The 16,110-nt window shown below is 54.9% G+C and overlaps 1 protein-coding gene across 4 annotated transcripts in view; it reads right to left on the bottom strand.

Annotated features, from left to right (window-relative positions):
• Positions 1 to 16,110, bottom strand: part of AGRN (agrin) — a 132,381-nt gene that overhangs the window by 111,158 nt on the left and 5,113 nt on the right. For all 4 annotated transcript variants that reach the window (XM_063353555.1, XM_063353556.1, XM_063353557.1 and 1 more), the window contains exon 2: positions 12,129 to 12,390. In XM_063353555.1, the coding sequence (XP_063209625.1) occupies positions 12,129 to 12,390 (262 nt within the window). The remainder of the gene's footprint in view (positions 1 to 12,128; positions 12,391 to 16,110) is intronic.

Genomic DNA, 16,110 nt, shown 5'->3' with positions numbered 1-16,110 from the left:
AGGTACTGCCAGCACGCAGCGCCCAGCCAAGCCCAGGGAAGCACCTCTCTCCCGGGCTGGCTGCGCAGAGGGACAGGGAAAGGGTTTCCAGATGGAGAAACCCCAGGAAGGGGTCCAAACCCATCCCTGAGCACCGTCTGCTCCTGCTCTTGGGGGTGCGAGACACACACCTCGCACTGGCACTTCGTTCCCTACCCAGAGGTTTCTCGCTCAGCCTCCGCTGGTACCCATGGGAAACGCTGCCTTGGAGGCAGGGTGAGCTCCATCCATCCTGCCCTGGCCCTCGGGGACCGTCACAGACACCCAGGCAGAGCCAGGTTGCCCAGAGAAGCTGTGGCTGCCCCATCCCTGGGGGGGTTCAAGGCCAGGTTGGACGGGGCTTGGAGCAACCTGGGCTGGTGGGAGGTGTCCCTGCCCAGGGCAGGGGGGTGGAACTAGATGGTCTTTAAGGTCCCTTCTCACCCAAACCATTCTATGATGAGGCAGGGTGAGCTCCATCCTGCCCTGACCCTCGGGGACAGTCCCAGACCCCCGGGCAGAGCCCTGTGTGTCCCTGCAGGCGCTGGGAACAGGGGGCTCCGCACAATGGAAAAGGCAACGGGGGAGGCAGCCCACCGTACGGATGAAGGGAGCCCCAGGTACCGAGGCACAGCCCCCAGAACATGCTTGAACCTCTTTTGGTCCTCTCTTTTCTTCCCAAACTCGCGTGATTGTTGCCTTCCACAGGGAACCAGGAGTCTCATAGAATCATAGACTTGCCCAGGTTGGAAGGGACCTTTCAGATCATCGAGTCCAACCATCAACCTAACTCTGACAAAAACCATCACTAAACCATATCTCTAAGCAGCACGTCTGCCCAGCTTTTAAATAACTCCAGGGATGGAGACTCCACCGCTTCCCTGGGCAGCCTGTTCCAATGCTGGATAACCCTTTCAGTGTGAAAACTCTTCCTAATATCCAGTCTAAACCTCCCCTGGCGCAACTTCAGGCCATTTCCTCTTGTCCTGTCGCCTGTTACCCCATTTCCAGCTCTGTACGTTCTCTGTTAACACCCCTTACAGCTCCAACCTGCCAAGTCAGTTTTCCATGTCCAACCCGATCGCTCCCAGCTGCTTCCTGGGCCACACAAATCAGGGAAGTTCGTTCGGGGCCATCCTGCCCGAGGTGGGAAGCCAGGGTCCAGCTTCCCTTACGCAGTCAGAAGATCCACTCGGATCACTTTTTACGCTCCCCCCTGCCCCACACACTCCTTTGGGGCTGATGCTTCCTTCGCAGTGCAGCCATTCCTTGGTTTTACAGAAGTACCTGAAGGCCTGAACCGATCTAAAGCCCCAGAGTACCGGGTTTTTTTGCCAGAAACAGAGTGAGATACGGAGCTTCTTGGCCAAGGAGAACAGCTTCAGAGCCAAGGCAATCACAATTTGGCAGCTGAATTAGAGTTGGCAAGCGATGTATTGGTTGGGTTTTCTCCCCTCCCCGCCCTCCGGTGACTTCTCCTCCTGCAGTTTGGGGGTTCAGAAGCTCTGCAAGGGCTGGAAGGCCACAACTTACTCAACCCTTTGGGTCTCAAAGCTGAGCAACCTGGCAGTTTCTGCTCCAGCAGGAGTTAACGCACCCAGCCAGGCCCATGGCTTTGGCTGCCGTCCTCCACCTGCAACAAACATCGCCACAGCACAAGGGGCTGGGAAGAAGTTTAAAGAGTAGTTTCGAGGACGTGAATTTAGCCTCAGAGGGGGGTTTTAGTTCCCCACGACACAGCACGCGCGCACCAGTGGCAAGCGGCTACAAATAAACCCTTGAGCATCCCTCCTGGCCTTCGGGATCTGCAGCACGAGCTGTACTTCAGAGGAACGGATAAATTGCATTGGTGGCATTATTGCTAGAAGGGAGACATAGCTCCAGCCACGCTCCTCTTTAGCTAAAAAGCTGAGGAAGTCTGATTTCAACGCTCTTATCGGCTTAGTCCTCCCGACCAGCGGGGATGCTAGGATTTTACGCAGGCAGAGAAAAGAACAAGCCAAGGTATAAGGTCCAAGAGCAGGTTTGGCAGAACCCCCCCCACCCCGGCACCACGCATGCGTGATCAGCGTGCGGTGCTCACAGCAGCCCTGCGCTCCCGCTGATGGAGTCGGGAACAGGCAGATAAAGCCCGGAAGGCTGAAGGAAAAGGCGGCAGGAGGAAACTCAAAGCGCGTCGCCGTTGCTGGTGCATCCAGGGGAGCGTCGTAGCAGGGAGAGTCCCACAAATCACAGGGAAGAGCCCACAGCGACTCGTTGCTGTGGCCGTGAGGAATCTCAACAGCCCCGCAAGGGAGATCTCCCCCGCCATCAGCTCTCCTCCCGGTTTAGGGCCAACACCCTGGCTATCTATCCGTAAAGCTCTGCTATTCCAGCTGCAGCGTCAAGCGTCGGCCCGCTCCGTTCCGAGTCAAGATGCGGGTGGGTGACGGCAGTTATCCTGGTGGATAACTGGTGGGAATCTGCCCGTCGGGTTCGGACTCCCGGCTCCCATTCTCTGCTTGGTCACAGACTTGCTCTGCAAACTGGGACCATACTGCTGCTTGCTTACCGTACCTGTCTCAGCCTGCAGAAACGCTGACAGCACCCAGGGGAGTAAAATGACTTGTTAACGCGGACTTTAACGCACTTAAAGGAAAGGTAACCCCTTCACTCTGTTCTCAAAACAAATTCTGAGCCTCCGCACACCCTTCCCTCTCTCCTCAGGTGGAACAGCTTGGATGAGGCCAATTCCAACCCTGCGTGTCCAAAGAGAGTTGCAAGCTGGTCGGGCTCCGCTCACCTCAACCACACAACTGAGGACTGACCACCAAGAGAAGCACCACGCTCGGACGCGCAGAGCTCAGCAAAAGCTCCCTCCGCCTTTTTCTATTCCCCCTTCTTTTAATTGAGTATCACCCACAAATCAAAGACGCCGAGGCACAGCCAGTCCTCCCATTCACTTAAGCTAATTAGCAGCCCGGCAAGACAGAGAGAGCACAGTGCTCTAATATTAGCCAGAAGATGCACTTAGAGCCCATCAAGATGACACAACGTCCTCCAGGAGCGTGCAATTCCCTTCCAACATCCACTACCATGCCAGCGGGGCGGGAAGAAAAAAAAAAAAAAAAGGAAAATGGGATAGGAATAGGCAGTCGGTCACAGAAGATGTTAAGGTTTGTCTCCTGAACGTGGAGAGGGGCAGCAGAGCCATTTCCACCGGCTTTCCTTCTCCCAGAAAAGGCAGCCCAAGAGGAGACACTGGGATAAGCAAGTTACAGAGCGGGGCTATAAGCAAAGCTCAGCTGTGAGAGAGCACCACAAGCCTCTAAACAATTAGTAGCGGTGCCAATCCTTTTTTTGGGGCGGAAATCCATTAAATCCAAGAAATCCAGCTAAATCCACGTGGCATCAGCTCGAGGAGAAAACCCACTGCCCGGTTAGAATGACACAGGCAGGCTCCGCTCTGCAGCACACCAGGCAAACACCAGCCATCGCCCCTACCCCACCAGCTGCTTTCAACGGAGGTAACAGACACCGATACGGCAGTTTGTGTTGCAAAAGACCTTTTACCAGCAGGATCCAGGAGATCTCCCTGCCCGGCACCACCTCTGGGACAGGACAAAGCCTCTGTGTGTCACCGCAAGGCAATGCCAACAGGCAGCACACGGCAGGGGGTTGGCACTAGATGATCTTTGAGGTTTCTCCCAACCTAAACCATTCTATGATTTACCGACCCCAAAAAAGAGCAGCTTTGGGGTGAAGCTGCAATATGGGCCAAAGGAGGGAAGGGGAATCAACAGGGCTGGGATCCATCCAAGGCACGAGAGCTCACACAGAGGTTCTGGGGTCTCAGCAACGCTGATGGATAAAGCATCCAAGCAAGAAGAGAAAGTGGGTGAGACACCGGGTGGGTGAGTGCAAGCTTAGGAAGACCAGGAATTCACCTGGGCTGGAGCTAGGACGGTAGCACACACTTGGCCACAGAATCCCAGAATGGTGGGGGTGGGAAGGGACCTCTGGAGATCACCCAGTCCCACCCCCTGCCAGAGCAGGGTCACCCACAGCAGGTGGCACAGGAACGCGTCCAGGCGAGGTTGGAATGTCTCCAGAGACGGAGACTCCACCACCTCTCTGGGCAGCCTGTGCCAGGGCTCTGCCACCCTCACAGCAAAGAAGTTCCTCCTCGTGTTGAGATGGAACTTCCCATGGTCAAGTTTGTGCCCATTCCCTCTTGTCCTGTTGCTGGGCACCACTGATAAGAGCCTGGCCCCATCCTCCTGACACCCACCCTTGAAGTATTTATAAGCGTTGATAAGACCACGCTGCTCAGCTCATGAGATTAACGGAGGCCGAGGCGGCTGCTGGACACAGGTAGAGCCAGGGGAGTAAGAATTAGAGGCGAATAAGAAATTCTTATTCACTTTGTAGCCTGCGCTGCAGCCAGACTGAAATTAGCCAAATTGGGTATGAATTATTGAAAGCACTAGAGTCCCATTTCCTTTGCTAATCAAAGAAAATGATTCCAGGGAGCTGAAAGTACGGGAAGAGCAGCAGTTTTTCAAGGGAAGGGAAAGAAAAAAAAAAAAAAAAAAAAAAAAAAAAAAAGAAAAAGGTGCTGCTCGAGTGGCTTCTATAAGGAGGGAGCAGCTTGCGGAGCACCACTCACCTCCTCCTCCGGCCCCTTCTCCCCGCTCAGCTGCCCACAGCCCACCAGGGAGAGGGTCCATCCAGTCCTGGGGGCCCGCTCCGTCCCCACCCTGGCCACCCAGCACATCAAAGAGCTCTCCTGGCTCCTGGAAGTCATCCCGAAGGAATGCAGGATCTTTGCAGAGCGTTTAATAAGATAAACAGACCGAAGTCCCACTCCGGGTAAGGATTAGGAGGGAGCAAGCCCGGGCGGGTGCCGGCAGTCCCAGCGGGCGCCTGGCAGCTCTGAAAGCAGAGCCCCACGGGGCTCACGGGCAAAGACTGGCCCACCCCATGTTGCCCATCGCCCCTGGACATCCCAAAGGCTGGAGAAAGTCAGCTCTGTCCTCCCCACCAGCAGAGCCCAGCTTCTGGGCTTTGTTTGGAAACCAGACGAGGACTGAGCCATTTCATAGAGTCACAGAATGGTTTGGGTTGGAAGGGACCTTAAAGATCACCTAATTCCACCCCGTTGCCCTGGGCAGGGACACCTCCCACCAGCCCAGGTTGCTCCAAGCCCCATCCAACCTGGCCTTGAACCCCTCCAGGGATGGGGCAGCCGCAGCTTTTCTGGGAAATCTCTTCCAGCGTCTCAGAGTAAAGAATTTCTTCCTGATATCTCATCTAAATCTCCCCTCCTCCAGTTTAAAACCATTACCCTTGTCCTAGCCCTACACACCCTAATAAAGAGTCTCTCCTCATCCTTCCTGGAGTCCCTTTAGGGACTGGAAGGGGCTACAGAATGCTGCTTCCTGGGGCATTCCCACCAGCCAGGAGGTGATGGGCCAGCCCCAGACCAGCACCGATGGGTACCCATCGGTTCAATGGAAAACACAGGGCAGGAGGCGGCGCAGACCCCACCAGAGCAGCAGCGGCTTCTCCCCTCCATACCACAGGGAACGGCAAGCCACCGTCCCCCTACAAGTTATTAGCGGAGCAAACAAAAAAATAAAAAGGAAAAAGCAGAACGAAGAGCGCATGGCCAGGGCCCAGCACTTGTCATAACCGCAGGGCCGGCACCCCCGGGAGATACGCCGTCTGTGCTGCGGACCAAGAAGCCCCAGCCGAAGCCGTGGAGAAATGCGGCAGGATGCGCCAGAGCGGGAAGCGGGGCCAAAGGAGCCTTCCCAGACCAGTAGCCTCCCACACCAGATTAAAATTCCATAGGAATTTGCTAAACAAATCGACTCTCTTAGCTACCGCCATAAACCCGGGGGATGTTTTGCATTACTGCCACACAAGGGAGGGAGGAAACAGACCCTCATGCTTGGCCCGCGCACAGGGCCCCCCACAGCAGAGGCTCCTGCAAACGCCGGTCCAGGCAGAGCCAGGCTGGATTCTGCACCACCAGCCACAGCACCCACCTCCATCCAACCCCTCAAGTCCCGGCTCTCCCCACTGCCCACCTCGGAGGTGGCAGCCCCAGGAAATCCACTGCGATGGGGCCCCCAGGATTGTCTAATGATGGATTCTCTCCTCTCCATTTACTACATTTTACAGCCGCTGGCTAACTCTCTCACCCTCCCGAGACGGAGGTGTTGATGCTGCTCTCATTATCTTCAATTCAAAACAGAGCCAAGAAGAGGAAGGAGGGGGAAAAAAAGAAAAAAAAAAAAATCAACTTATTTAAGAAAAAACCCACACACTAACCCTCTTCCAGCCCCCTCCCTCGCCTGTTCTGAAGCACAATGAAACGCCAGGGATGGATTAAGAAGAGAAATAGTTGCAGGGGTGGAGAAGGGCTGCAGAGAGAGCGGAGCATGGGAAGTGACCACGGCCCAAATCACCTCAACACAAACCCATGCCAGCAATTTCCTTGCTGAGAGGAGCCCACTGTGCGTGCCTTACAGTCCCTGCAAGGAGCCTGAAAAGAAAATTTTGCATGGGCTGGTTTACAAGAACAAAACGTCTCAGTTCTATGGAGGCAGAGACCTAAAAAAGAAAGAGAGAGGACAGAATAGAGGCAAGCAGGCAGAAGACAAAACAGAATGGACAGGGTATAACTTAAAGGGAGATGCTTTCAAAGCAGTCCCGCTCCCCAGCAGACGTGGGAGAACGGAGCCTGCAGGATGGGATGCAATTATTCCACAGGAGTAACTAAAAAGGTTGCCACAGAGATGAAAAGTCACAGGAGAGTTCTGGACTGGCTAGAATTGGGATTTCAATAGGAGCTCAGTGACATTTTTAAACATATGGAGCATCTGCAGCACACTGCGTGTTGAACACAAGCCAGAGTCGCTTGACTATGGGCATCTATACGGAAAAGCGTTTCTGAGACCAGTATATGCTGGAGAGAGAGCTGGCGGGGTTCAGCCTGGAGAAGAGAAGGCTCCGGGGAGACCTCAGAGCCCCTTCCAGTCCCTGAAGGGGGCTACAAGAAAGCTGGGGAGGGGCTGTTTGCAAGGGCATGGAGCCATAGGACGAGGCCAATGGTTTAAACTAGAGCAGGGCAGGTTTAGATGAGACATCAGGAAGAAGTTCTTTACACCGAGGGTGGTGAGACACTGGCCCAGGTTGCCCAGAGAGGTGGGGGAGGCCCCATCCCTGGAGACATTCAAGGCCAGGCTGGATGAGGCTCTGAGCAACCTGATCTAGTTACAGATGTCCCTGCTCACTGCAGGGGGGTGGGACGAGATGGCCTTTAGAGGTCCCTTCCGACCCAACACATTCTGTGATTCCATGCTGTCCTCACAGCAGCACCCCAAGACACCACGTTGCCCCCTCCAGGTCCCAGGCAGGGTGACACACAGCACCCAAAGGTGACCGTACCAGCACAGCACGCACCCGCCTTGCTGCGTACCCAGAGAAGGCACCGAGTGCCACAGAAGCACGAGCGCAGCAGCGGCCACGACCATGCTTGGCAGCCTGGAAAGCTAACGGATAGCCCAGAAAGGGTCTGGGACAGCTGCTACACGTGTGCATAGAGGGTCAGTCCTCAGCCTTGCTCTCATCGCTGGAATTGTTCAAGTATCACCCCCAAGACAGGCAGATCCATCCTTATCAAAAGGCCTACTAAGCCCCCAGACTTTAAATCACAAAATATGATCAAGAACGCCCTGAAGTCCTCCTTGATTGCTCTTGGTCTACAAGTCACAGCTTCGTCTGGACTTGATCCACAGGCCCCCTTTTCCACGTCACCTGAGCAGCTGAGCTGACACCGCACTAGTTAAAGCCCACAGCAAGAGTTTCTTGAAGATATATTGGACACACTGCCCCAGGACAAGGGTCACAAGCCACCAGCAGGACCTTCTCTTACAACAGCGTGTGCTTATTGTACCCAACACTTCAGGTTTCGCTGTGGCCCTTACTTGTAAAGCCAACGTACGTGGCTTTTCCCAGGAGGTTCAAAGTCCACGCACACCTCCAGAGCCAGCAAAGCAGCCTTGGCTGGGGCAGCTGCACCAGCGTCAATGCAAATCACGCCACAAGCAAGCCACTATTTAAAAAGGAGCCTTGGGTTCTCATTAACCAAGGCTCTAACAAAGGTTTAATCTGAACTTCCTCCCACCCAGACGGCTCAGCGTGGAGTCAACACGCAGCCCCTCCCACACCATACACACACAAAAAATATCTTGATTTTCTTTAAGTGCCGTCGCGATCAAAGTGAAATATGAGACACACACACACACACAGGGGAAAGAGCTCGCGGGGATTAGTCAGCTGTTGAACTCCAGAAGAGCGGGCGCGATGGCGAGGAAAGCGAGGAGAGGAAAGCACCCGGCACGGAGCCTGCTGGTGGTGTGCCTTGGGATGCTTTAACACCTGCGCGGTGATTCCGGCCCTCTTCTTGCAGTTCAAGGCACAAATACAGCGAGGCTGCTGCTTATCAGGCTAATTCTTTCCCCAGGAAGCATCATCCAGATGTCCTGAAGAGGAAATCCACTCCTGCTGCTACACAGCTCCGCGGGCTGCTGGGAGCTGGTTCCCTTTCCATGCATTCCCCCGCAGAGGCACTGGAGCAAACATCCTCCTTCACCAGGCACCCAGGTCCAAGCCTGTGTCCCAGCCTCCCAGAGCTGCTCCTCTGCCCCCCAGCACCCAAAGTCTTCCCTCCAGGCACCCTCTGAGCTGACCCAGTTTGCAGAGCTCAGCCGGAGTCTCGCATTTTGACTACAGCTGGTCAAAGCAATTTTTTTTTTTTTTTTTTTTTTTTTACACTACAATTAAGTGTAATCAAAATACACGGGGTTTACTCTAACCTGAGCTGTTTCACAGAGCTGCCCTGGTTTGAACTCCTCTCTTAGACAGGAAAGATTTTGATGTCTAGGATTTTTCCAAGCTGGAGCGACAGGAGATGAAGATACTCAAAACATTCATGTTTTTCCACTCAGCTGCCACCATTCTTCCCATTCTTTCTGCAAAAGCACTCAAAGGTTTGTTTTTTAAACTTAAAGTGCAGCAAGAGAGCAGCGTTCTGGGCAGCTTTGCTTTGAACCCTCCTGTGGGGAGCTGATGGGAAACAAGTCCTGGAGCTAAATTCTCAGACTCGGGAGCTCAGAAATGCTTCCCAGGGTGACAGGAGCAGGTTCTCATGCCTGGTTTTGCATCGCCTCCCAGAACGGACTTTCACAGACCTCGGGAGAGGCCTGAGCTTTGGGTAGAGCTCAAGGGAAACCAAGGTTTTGGGGGTCAGTGTGTTCCGTGCTCACTACGGCAAACCTGCTAGCACCCAGCGCGTAGGATACTCACGCAACGACCGGGTTTCCAAGACGCGGGAAGAAGAAAAGCCAGTCCACTGGATATGACAAGCAAGGTGGGTTTATCAAGGCAAGCGAAACAGCTGCCAAGTCAGGGGATACCAAAATAAGAACCGCTGCATCTCCCCCAAGCAACGCTCTTTGACCTACTCAAAATATAGTAACTCAAGGTTGCCTTGGTTTTTGTCATTTCTCAGTGACACAGTCCGAAAAGGGCTCCTCCAGTTTGGAGAAATCGGCTCCATCACAGACGGCAAGCTGTCCGCAGGCTGTTTTCCAGCCCTCTCCAGTCCCCACTCCCCCAGCACCAGCCCAGTGACCCTGAGCCACCAGCCAGGCTGCCAGCCCACCTCTGCATGCCAACAGCATCCCCGGGAGCTGCCGGGAAGAGGGGCGTAATTAGTTAAAGCAAGCTATATATATGAAGCAAGCTATTCAACAACTGTTCTTCAGAGAAGAGGGGAGTCCCAGAAAGAACTATCCGCCACCTGGCATCAGGAAAGGTTAACATCACAGGGAGGAAAGGTAAACCCACCTATAACTGCACGGACCTGGAATTTAAGCACACAGGAGGGAGAGAGTGAGTTTGGACATGCCCAGCTTTGGCACCTCCGATTCTCTTGCACAACAGCATGGGAGCAACACCAAGCAAGTCTTTCCTACCGTCCAGCATCAGAGGACATGCCTATGGACACACGCATCCACCTACTGCTTGGTGCACACAGGCGCTTCCCACCTCTCCCCTCCTGGGACAGGACACCGGTACGGCTGTAGGGTATAGCGCACTGGGAATGACAGTCCCGTCACCACCCTGGCCCTCTGCAAAAGCTGTCCCAAGCTGGGACACGTCCCCGACCGCAGCAGGTCCCAGCCCAGCTCACCAAACCCAGGCAGCCCTGAGACAGCAGGGGCTGTAACGAGCGTTACACCAACACAACACAGTTTTGAATCTTCCCCCACAAAAGGCAAAAGCAGGAATGGGTCCCGGTGACAAATCCTACATGGAATCTACAGCATTAGGAGGAAGACTTCATCTCTCATCACCTCCCAGGGGCCTTGAGGGACAACATCCTTCCCCACAAAGGGGAACCATGTAGCTCTGCCACCCCAGCTCACACCCAGTGTCTGCAAAACGAGCAGGCTAAAGAACGCAGCCAACGAGGTGAAGACAGAATTCTTCCCAATGTTTGCTCAGGTTTAACAGAACCAACCACACACACACTCTTCTTTCTCCTCCCTCCCTCTCCACTCGGTGCAAGGAAGGAGCAGGACTGATACCATTGAAATGCAAGACAGAATATAGGCAGAATATCTCCAGTGTCCCACCCTTTTACAAAAACCACTCGAGACGGGTGCCTCTTGCGAGCCACTTGGCTGAACCAGCTCTCTCCCAGCCCGAGACTTCGGTCATTTACCCCGTCAGCATTCACAGCTGGAAAAAGGGGGTTATGGCCTCTCCTCTGCACGTCCAAGGGGGAGGAGGGAGCCAATCTGCATGTTTATTTGTTGTCTGCGCAGAATTCCTGCATTCCTTCCCTTGTTTACTCATCTGCTCTCAGGACACACTCAGACCCCAGCCAAGGGCTTTTGGGGCACCGCGTTCCCCTACGAGCTCGGAGCTCTCGCTGGAACACAGGGCAAGCACAAGGCGGGAAGAGAGAAGCCAGCAAACGGGCAATCACAGAAGGATGTTTTCAAGGTGGTTGGGCCACAAGTAGAAAAAGTATCAATGCTCCTCTCCATAGACGCGCATCTCCACACCTGGAGGTCTAAGACCTTAGTAAAGAGGACATATGGACTGTCTTCCCCCTCAGCCCTTCCCAACATCTCTGTTGTTGCACCCACAGCAGCGCTAGTAACTCAGCCACCCTCTTTGGCAGGGGGATGCCAGCGCTCCTCACATTGTCCCACGGACAACTACAGGTCAACCCACAGCCCCTGCGCTGAGCATCAGTGCGATGCACGAACCTCCATGGGCACAGCACAACCCACCTCATCTGAGCTCTTCTGGGAGCAGACACAGAGGCTCCAGAGAGGTTAGGGTGCAAGGGCTTCACCAGGACAATACAGAAGCACAGCTCGTGCCCCCCAAAAATCACTTAGCTCTTTGGGTTGGTTCTGATTTAGTTGTACCTCGGAGAAGCAACCTTCACCCCCAAGCAGAACTCAGCTGGCTTCTTGGATCCCGGCAGGAGTCCACGAGGCTGACTTCGCAAGTGAGGAAGCTAGGTGTGACTACCAGGAAGGACAGGCCTTCACCACAGCATTAACCCATTAACTTAATTAGCTCTAAACCTACAGGAAAATCTAACTCAGGTGTGTAAGGAGTCTAAATTCCCTGGTAAGCGCCTGCCACACGCTTGTGTCAGGACAGGACTTGCCACGGGGATGCTCCCAACCACACAAGGCTCATTGCAGAGGGGACTGAGAACCTGCATCAAATCTGGGGCACAAAATAACATAAAATACCTTCACTTGGCTGTAATCACTGCCTTTGACAACAAGGTCAATGCCAGGCACTGTCCCCGTGACAAGCGAGTCCACAGAGCAGTATGACTCTACCCCGGACACGCGTAGAACGGCAGGATTGATCCGCCCCATCACCAGCGAGACCGTTTGCTGATCAATCATTTACAAGCCAAGCGCACAAGGTGGCCAACAGAGCCAGGGCTTGGCCACTGCTGCATCGGGGCGCTCAGAGCACCCCCGGGGAAAGCCAGGCACCCTCGCGCCATCCAGCCTCACCTTCCACGCAGTGCTCCACCTCCTCCAGGTTGCGCAGCGTTATCCGCATGAGGCTGGAGTTCAGCATCAGCTCGTTGCGGTGCGCCGGCCACATGTACTGAGGGGCCGGGTTGACGAAGAAAATCCGCGTGTCCCCAGTCGAGACTTGGTTGTCGCAGATTAACGGGTCCCCGAAGCCACCGATAACCACCTTGTTCCCACCATCCAAGAGGATCTCGTGAGTGACGATGTCTTTGCCTTTCAGGTAACGCCAGACTCTCACCTTGAACGAGAGGGAGAAAAGAGCACATGAGACCATTTCGCAGCCACAGACCGGCACCTTCTGGCCCTAGTTAGGTTTTTGTCATGTTGTCACCAGATGCACCGGAGTGGCTCAGGCTGGCAAAGCCGTCCAGCCGAGCTAATTCCATTAGCCATTCCTCTAAAAGCACAAAGTGTGTGGGCAACAGACTAAAGCGCATACTCCTCTTCCTGCCAAAGCTGCACCCAGCTCTCCACCCGTCAGTGCTCCTGGCAGCCTCGTGTCGCGAGGGGTCCCTCAGCCACACAGGTTCTCCAGCAAGGGACAGAGTCCTCTTTGCATGGTGACACACCACCCTTGGCGCTGAGACCCAGGATTTGCTTTCCCTTCCCACTTCTCTTCCCTTGGAAGCAGGCTCCGGGCTCAGCCGAAGCCAAGCGTGCCACCAGCCCAGTCGTTGCTGTTTGAGCCTCAAGATGAAGGGTTGCCCCACGCCAAACCCTACCACAAGCTGCCATGACTCACTTCCCCGGAGGCCCATGAAACCAAAACATCCTTCTCCTTCCTCTTCTCTCATCACCAACCCTGGGGAGGGCTCGCCTTCCCCACCCCGAGTGCAAACACGGGGCTGGAAGAGGATAGCGATGCCCCTTTCCTTTCTTCCTGCAAGAGCAATCCTAGAATGGTTTAGCTCGGAAGGGACCTTAAAGATCCTCTAGTTCTCCAGCTAAGCTGCCACTTCCCAGCAAACACTGGAGGGCCACCAGCAGGCATGGCTGCTAGCCAGAAGCCAGCCTCCTGCACGGCACAGAAGAGCCCAGCAGGGCCAGCAAGGTGGTGGGTCCCACGGGAGAGCGGGGCAGAAGCAACCGGGCAGAGGTAGGGTGGGAAGAGGGGCGAGCAGAGCCCGGCCGCCTCTGTGACATGGCTCAACTCCGACCAGAAGCCTCTGCCGCTGTCTTGCCTCTGCTGTACACGACCAGTAAAGCCAAGGATGAGCTCATCAACCTTTTCCCTCATATTATTCTAACCTTTAGGCCCACAACAAGCCATTTCAGTCACAAGATGACCGGCTGCGGCAGGGAATGCTGCGCTCCGACAAGGGACACCGCACATAGCCAGGGGAAGCTGGCAGAGACTCAACCAGGAAAATAATTTATATTTTAAAAACCATAAACCGTAACTGACCTGGTCCTGCCCACGATTAATAATGAATTCAAATTCATAGCAGGAGATCCACCTCTGGTTCCCGATGCTTGGACAGGAGTGAGAGCCGACTCACCTGCACCGACCCTTTCCACATACACGAGCTGGAAGCCCGATGTCTGCAGACACTGGCCACAGGGCGAGGGACACGAGTCCAGCCCCACCAGGGCAGCAGACAAACCTCAGCCTTGCCAGAGGAACCCCCTTCTGCCCCCCATTCAAGGTGACAGGCTCCAGCTGGTCCAGTTCTCCCACAGGCACCCCGACTCGCAACAAAATCTCGGTGGTGAAATGTATCAAAGGAGGAAAAAAAGAAAAAAAAAAAAAAACAACACTTCTAAATAAAAACAAAAAAAATTAAATAAGCTTTGAAGGGAACGGTAAATGGCTGGAAGTCCCCAACCGGGGTAGGCGAGCAGTGTCCATCCATGGGGGAGACTCTGAACGGCGGCACAGGAGCCCTAAAAGAGGGGCAGGAGGAGGTAAGTGGGGTGGGTTAATTAAAAAAGGGAGTCTTCTGGCTCCGACAAGGCACTGGTACCTTGAGAAGATGAAAGGCCGAGCAGATACACTCCACATAGAATTCTCAAAGGCAACTTCAGTTCCTATAAACGACTCAAGAAAACCTCCGTGGATTTGCTAAAATACAGGGCAGGATTTGGCAGGAGGAGCCCGATTTCCCTTTACTCATCCAAACTTCAGGAAGAAAAATAAACCCTGGCCGCAAGAGCGAGTGCCGCTCTGTCCCCAACCGCCGCCAGCGGTTCTAGAGCAGCGCCCTGCACCTCGCTGCTGGCTCGTCCCCTGGCCCAAAAATGGCGAGAGATCTGCACAGAACCGCAAGCCGTCCTCCCTCCGGAGCCACGCTTTCCGCCCCGAAGAGAGGGACACACGCACAGGAGGGAAGCGGCAGCCCTAAAATGACACTTCAGCGCACGCGGGACACCAGAGACGTGTCCCCATCCGCTCCCGATGGGTAAGGAATCCTCCCGCCGCTGCTGCCATCCTGTCGCGGGGGAAACGGGACAGGGAGCCGAGTCGGCGAGTTGTGTGTAATGGGAACAGCTCATCAGAGCGCTGCCTGAGGTTTCGGCTCCGAGCGAGGGCGGGCTCCCTAGCCAAGGGTATTGCCGTGACCGCAGGCATCCCAGGGCTGGCATGCTCAGAGCGTGCTTTATCATGCTCTCTGCCAGCAACTCCCCTCCTGCTGCCCCGCAGAGCGCGTTCACCTGCATTCTCCAGCTGTCTCCGGGGCCCAGAGAGCACTTCAGCACACCCTGCCCAGCGCCAAAGCACCCGGGGAGGGGGCGGCTCAGAGATAAGGGGGCTCTCGAGCCCCTCTCCGGAACAGGCACGCACGTAGGTCCTTTCAGAGCGCAATTCCGAAGGGAACGCAAGGGGCAGAGGAAGGATGCTCGGACGCGTGCGGGCAGACAGGTCTCTCCCGACCTTTGGGGACACGGGGGCGGCAGGGAGGCAGCGAGTCGTTGGCACTGCAGCTTCTGTGCTTGACACAGGGGTTGGGGCGGGGGGGGCTTGTTGCAGGTGAGGAGGAAAGCACAGAGCAGGTGTTATCCCGCTCCAGAATGAACCATTTTTATAGATAGCCGCAACGGCGGCTCGCTGGCCTCTGCCTTGCACGACCCTTCACGTGCATCGTGTTCCCCTCCAGGCTTCTCTGAGGCCATCCAGACAGACTCTTTGCCAAATACCCCCATCCCATTACTCAGTGACTACGGAAGACACACACCAAGATCTGACGCTGCGAAGTTCATATAAGAGGGTAAAAACATGTCAGGGGCTAGGGGGGAATGCAAGTCTCGTGACCTTTAATCAACCTTGTGACTTTTCAAAGCCCTAGCTCCAGAATTTCAGGGGTGAGAGCTCAGCACCACCTCAGTCCTCAGCAAGAGGTTTCAAGGTCCACGATGATCTTGAGCTGAATGCTGCACACGCTGTCCCTACCACGACTAGGAGCAGGCAGCTACAGGTGCCGGGGCAAGGGAACGGGGCCATTCCCACCGCCACAGGAGCCAGCAAGCTGGGGCAAGACCCTCCTGCTCACTGTTGGAGCCCAGCACAAAATTCACCTGTCCAGCAGAAAAAGGGAATGAATTTAGTGTTGCTTGTACTCCACAGGTGCGACTGAAGGTTAAGAACAAAGTTTAGGAGTGCATTTTATTCTCAAATCACATCTTCTCCTTAAGGTGTACTATTTGCCAGCCTCGGAGGAGGACTCTGGACTTGATGGGTCTCAGCTCCCATCCAGCCCAGCAGCTCCCGTCATCCCAATAGCAGCCACCGTATCTCACCGAGGTGAGCCCCGTTCTCCTGTGTACCCGAGATCCAAAACCACCCCAGGTCTAAAAACCACCGTGACAGCTCCTCTTGGGAAGCTGCACATGCCCTACCTGCCCCAAGACATTGTACTCACATGCTCGCACCCTCTTCCAGCATGAAGGGGGAGTCACCTCCCCTTGGGCCAGCGCTACACAATGCCACAGCAACCAAAAGACAAGCAATAACTTATCCACG

The sequence above is a fragment of the Chroicocephalus ridibundus genome, chromosome 16 (genome assembly GCF_963924245.1).
Source record: "Chroicocephalus ridibundus chromosome 16, bChrRid1.1, whole genome shotgun sequence".
NCBI classification, from domain to species: Eukaryota; Metazoa; Chordata; class Aves; order Charadriiformes; family Laridae; genus Chroicocephalus; species Chroicocephalus ridibundus.
This window is presented reverse-complemented; position numbering and strand designations above follow the sequence as displayed.